Source organism: Salmo salar, chromosome 03, assembly GCF_965601325.2.
Source record: "Salmo salar chromosome 03, fSalSal1, whole genome shotgun sequence".
Taxonomy (NCBI): domain Eukaryota; kingdom Metazoa; phylum Chordata; class Actinopteri; order Salmoniformes; family Salmonidae; genus Salmo; species Salmo salar.
Genome location: NC_138293.1, coordinates 11,705,808 through 11,711,598, shown reverse-complemented (window position 1 = coordinate 11,711,598; position 5,791 = coordinate 11,705,808). Strand labels below are relative to the sequence as shown.

At 41.5% G+C, this 5,791-nt stretch overlaps 1 protein-coding gene across 1 annotated transcript; it reads right to left on the bottom strand.

The window, feature by feature from the left end:
• Positions 1 to 2,018: 2,018 nt before the first annotated feature.
• LOC106598598 (apolipoprotein D-like) lies at positions 2,019 to 5,478 on the bottom strand. The gene is made up of 5 exons (XM_014189629.3): positions 5,346 to 5,478; positions 4,885 to 5,012; positions 3,984 to 4,105; positions 3,225 to 3,313; positions 2,019 to 2,439 (listed from the first exon to the last, which is right to left on the bottom strand). Exons 2-5 carry the CDS (start codon positions 5,002 to 5,004, stop codon positions 2,189 to 2,191), a joined length of 582 nt encoding a protein of 193 aa, XP_014045104.2. The 5' UTR covers positions 5,005 to 5,012; positions 5,346 to 5,478; the 3' UTR covers positions 2,019 to 2,188.
• Between the last annotated feature and the right edge of the window lie 313 nt (positions 5,479 to 5,791).

The following is a 5,791-nucleotide window of genomic DNA, read 5'->3' as shown; positions in this document are numbered from 1 at the left end:
CTGTAATGCAGTTGATTAGTAACGATGACGTGAACATGTATTGGGGTTGACATACAAGCATTTTTTTTTAAATGTATTTTTTACCTTTATTTAACTAGGCAAGTCAATTAAGAAAAAATTCTTATTTACAATGACGGCCTACCAAAAGGCAAAAGCCCTCCTGTGGGGATGGTGGCTGGGATAATTTAAAAAAATAAAAAATATATAATATAATAGTATAGAATTACACTCTGGTTTTTACCTCAAAATAATGTGAAATACACATCACCGGATGTTGGTGGAACCTAAATTAGGGAGGACCGACTCGTGGTAATGGCTGGAGCGTAATTAATGGAATGGTATCAAATACATCAAAAACATGGTTTCCATGTGTTTGATCCGATTCCATTCGCTCTGTTCCTGGATGTTATTGTGAGCCTCCAATCAGCAGCCTGCTGTGAAACACATATAAACAATAGCCTAAATCAGCATTTCCCAAACTCGGTCCTGGGGATCCCAAAGGGTGTACATTTTGTTTTTGCTTTAGCTCTACACAGCTGATTCAAATAATCAAAGCTTGATGATTAGTTGATTATTTGAATCAGCTGTGTAGTGCTAGGGCAAAAACAAAATGTACACCCTTTGGGGTCCACAGGACTGATTTTGGGAAACTCTGGCCTAAATGCAGACTAATTTTGATGGGGGCAATGAGAAGATTCTAAATCTTTCCCAAAAGGGGGGACACGTGAGTGGCATTTCCATTGTTTTGGTAGAATTTGATATATCTCTTTACCACATCTATAGGAGTGCAGGCCAGACTGATCCTCACATGTATTTTAATTATGTTTGCCTTTTGTGGCAATGCTTTGAATTAAAATATAAAAAGAGTGGCCTGGACCCTGAGAAGGCTCCACATGAGGCTGTTGAACCAGAAAGATAACCGTTTGTGAACGGTTTCTGTCTGTCTGTCTGCCTGTGGGGGAGGGGCTGTCAAACCAGACAACCATATTGTGAGGGGAATGCTCACTTCATCCCCAAAAAAGAAGAGGAACTCACTAATAAAGGACTTAGGAATTAAGTAAACAAAGTATTAAGATACTTAGCTAAACCGCTAATTTAAGAATCTCCCTGGTGTAAGCTGGGATTTCTGTTCGGCTTGTTTGCACCCTGTATTATGTAGTCACTGTGAAGTGGGTTTAGCCTTATAAAGAGCTCTAGCTATAAATTCCATGGTTTGTTCCCAGAGACTGGACAGCATGAGATAAAGGCTCACGACAGGGCTGTCCAATAACAGTGCTAAGCCTCTATAATGCTTCAAAGGTAAACAATGCATTCAAATTTCACTGTAATTATTATATTTTTTTCTTTTTCAACAGAATAAATACAGCACACACAATCACTTATATATTTAGAAGCCTAATCCTGGAGTAACAGGCGTCCCTGTTGCTTTTGGACACATCGCAGTACTATTACAGTACATAACATATTGCCCCTAATATTTACTTGTATTACTGTAATAGAAAATCTGGATCTATTTGTGATAAATACATATAAATAATATATTTACTTAACTTGTACTATGATTACAGTACAAAAAGGGCCCCCACAAGTGTTAGTCGTGTAACCAAGTATGGCGGACAATGGATAATGGTGGGAGCATGTGCAGACGTCAGGGAGAAGGGTACAGAGTCTGAATTCCGCCACGGTCATAGTGCCATCTAGTGCTTCAAATCAGTTTAGGAAAAAAAAGATATACTGTACTGAGCATGTGAATTCACAGTAGGACACTCATCTCTAAATACCTATTTACTTGTGAGACAATATGTAATGCATATGGTAGCAATATTGTCATATAAGGTGACAGAGAATGTTTTTTATGCCTTTGTTGCATCATTGGACTGGTTTCTCTTTTGTAAATCATACATTTGCTTGCTGAATGTGACAAAAGCTTCCATTTTATACAGTCACCTCACTGAACAGCGAGGTGATTGGAATCATTATAAATACTAGTCAGAAAAAGTACACATTCACACCAGATAAACGTTTCTAGTATAATTTTATTGCATTTCCTCATAAGATAACATATACAGACCAAACACCAAACAACCATGCAGGTATCAACCATTGGACGTTGTACAGCAGTCTATGTGCATGCCATGTTATGTTATGAATGCAAATCATACGTATGTTGTAGACTGAATCATGTCTCTTAGGCCCACAGAGGCATGTCGGCGCACAGCTCTTGGCTCTGGTTGGTGACGGTCATCCCGTCGATGTCGATGCCATTGGAGGTGAACACGTTGTACAGCTCCTCCAGTTTCTCCTCAGACAGGGTGGACTCTCTGCTCAGGATCCAGGCAAAGTCAGCATGGAAGGTGCCCAGGATGTCGGTGCAGCTGTAGACCACGGAGTGGCCCTCGTAGTCAGTGGACAGAACCCAATAGTTGCCAGGGGGAGAGTCTGCAGGAGAGGAAAACATATTAAAATACATTTAGTAGTTTATTTACGAGAACAATTAAAATAAATATCTGGGTTATAATTTTACATTTTTCTACAGAGGTCCATATGAATATAAATATTGTTACTAAACCCATAACTAGCCTAAGGATATTGTTGCACTCGCTTTGTCTAGGGGTCCTAGGCCTAGTTACATGCTCTGTAACCTGAATGTGTCCATTTCTGTGAGACATCTGTGTATATGCCTTGGTGTTGAATGTACACGTGCTCAGGGAGACAGCAACCTTACCTTGGTCCAGGGCCAGCTCAGTCTTTCTTGACCTCTTGGTCATCCAAGAAGACTATTATTTGTTTAGATGATGAAATGTGAATATGTACAAAAAGGAAAAATACCAAAGGCATGTCCAAACTAAAGACAAAAACAAAGGAAAGGCCTCATGGCCACCAAACAAATCAAGCAGCCTTACAGCTTTACATCTTACCAGCTGCTACTATGACTGACCATCACCTTCATTGGCAGCACCTGATGTGCTTATCAACAAGGCTCAGCATTTGGACAAGGTTGCTGCTGCCCCCTGGGGGATGGAGTGTGGAAGTGTATCCTGTCAATATGTTTGCCTGACCGTGCGCTAACACTACACAGCCCACTACATAAACGCTATACATACACATACAGGGTCAGACCAGACATGGGTCAGAAGCAGACCACTTAAGAAGTCAAATGGACTTATTTAGGTCTACCTCACGAGAATGTTGAGACAAGTATATTAGACTTGATGTGTGTTTACCCTCGAAGAAGGTGACTTCCAGCTTGGCGGGCTCAGAGGGGTCCTTGGCCTTAGCATAGCCAGTGATAACACTGACAGTGTTATCAGCACTGAGAGAGAAAAAAAGGGAGAGAGAGGTTAGAGGTTAAACACATTCAACAATGGCGTTTCATGAGGCCTACTGACTCATGGGCCCCTACTCAATCAATGGCAGATAAAGGAAAACAGCACACATTCACTGGGAATGTTTATGCTATAGCTGAGGTGATAACCTTGTTAACCGACTCACCACTACGTAAGCTGCGGACATTTTCATTGGCTAATGACATCACGTCCCACCTGTCCTTAACCTACCATTCTGAGTAAACCTACAGTGCGGATTTCCATTACATGTACTTGATTGAATAGGAGGCTCAGACTTGGGTTAATAAAAGGTAGTCTGCTCTCCTGGAATGAGATACAAACATTGAATTTTGACTATCTCTTTAAAGGTGAAGTCAGCGATGCATGATTTCCTACAATAACTAACAGCATTGAAGCACGAGGCAAAACTTCTCTGTTGCTTCAGATCAGGCAGCTATCACATCGCAGCTATGGAAACGCACCCATGCACAGGTACTCTGTGATACTCTACGAGTGCATCATCTTGCATTGCACTCATCTACATCTGCATTGCTGCTCGTGGGAACGTCATATCGCTGAGTCTCAGTTGAATGTAAAAAATAAATAAAAAATGTACTTTTTAAAAACGTTTTAACTTGAACTCTTTAATGCACGTACAGCAGCTCCCTGTTGAGCACACCAACGACTCCGGGGCTCTCCAGGGAGTAGGTAGCTGTGGTACACTCGCCCTTCTGGAAGACGGCAGGGAGCTTCTTGATCTCGTACCACTTGCCCAGATACTGTTGTCAAAGACAAAGGTCAAAGGTCATATGACAATGTGATGCTATGGTATGGCTTAGAGCTCAGGGGTTAGGTTTCCCCTGTGTACAGATCTAGGATCAGCTTCCCCTGCCCCAATCCTAAACTTAACCATTTGTTGGGAATGGTTGCAAAACTGACCCCAAGATCAGCATCTAGGGGCAACTTTACCCTACTCCTCCATGGCTTTATCCATACCTGCAGCTCACAACATACCAGTGGTTTGATCGAAGGCGACATTTTGGTCACACTTAAAGTAGATAGAAGTTGCTGTATACCTGTGTAGTAATGCTGTAATAACATTGTATTCATCGTTTTTTTAATTAAAGTGGAAATAGGAACAATCTCTCTTCCACTTGTGTAATAACACAAATTCTCAAAAGCATTACTATGTAATGACAAAACAATTACTAAATGAATAGGTAACAATTTATGAATACAACACAGGAGGTTGGTAGCACCTTGATTGGGGAGGACGGGCTCATGGTAATGTCTGGAGCAGAACTGGTGGAATGGTATCAAACACGTCAAACACATGGTTTCTATGTATTTGATGCCATTCCATTTGCTCCGTTCCGGACATTATTATGAGCTTTTCTCCCCTCAGCAGCCTGCTGTGGAATACATTGTTACTCAAGTAATGACACTGTTACTACACATGCATACACGCAATTCCATGTTATCACTCAATTAATTACAATGCTACTGCATATGCATAAGAGCAACTTCAAATACAGTAATAAAAGTTATGTATAGTCACCCTGGCGGCGTCGAAGTTAGCTTGGACGGGAGGTTGGGGGCATTTTCCAGGGCGTAAGGTTTGGGCGTTAGCGGTCAGAATAGACAGCAGAGTCAGAGAGAGAACGTGTAGAGCCTGCATCTTGGGTCCTGGGTAGGAACAGACACATGCGCAGAAAAGTAGAGACATTTTCACCAACTCCATTGGAGGACAATGCAAATTGACTTCAAATATACAGTGATTAATTCATATCAAAACCTTTTAGGAAACAGAACAACATACTGTATAAACAATTATCCTAGACACTGGTCAAGATACGTCAATTTTATGTCAGAAGTACGTTACGAATGCAATGCATTGTGCCTAACAACTACAGACCTACAGTGTGCACAGCGTCATTCTTCAGGCAATGGGAAATCGCAGAGCTTCAAGAATCAGAGAGAGAGAGAGAGAGAGAGACAGGGGGAATGGGTCCCACTTACCTGCACTTGTTCAGAAGATCAACCTGTTTCAGTGATGTTCAGTGGGTTATAGACGCCTATTTATACGTCAAACTCATTAGTTATGTGGCTGACGCATGGCTTTCATGTCGGGTTTTCTCAGAATTCCAGAATTGAGAGTGTGTGTGTTAGTGTTTGTATTAGGGTTGGGAGTATGGCACCTGTTCAAATGGACCTTGTGGAAACAAACTCCTGGCTGACTCTGCTAGTGACTTACATGTTAGTGGTTTCGGTTGTTACACAACTGAAATAACACGCCATTTTGAAGATGCTTTTATTCAAACCGACTTACAGTTGTGAGTGCATCAATTTTCCGTGTTGGTGACCCTGGCGGGAATCAAACCCACACAATCCTGCCGTTGCAAGCGCCATGCTCTACCAAAGTACTAAGTAATAACATGTTAATACACAGTGTGTTTCTACACAGG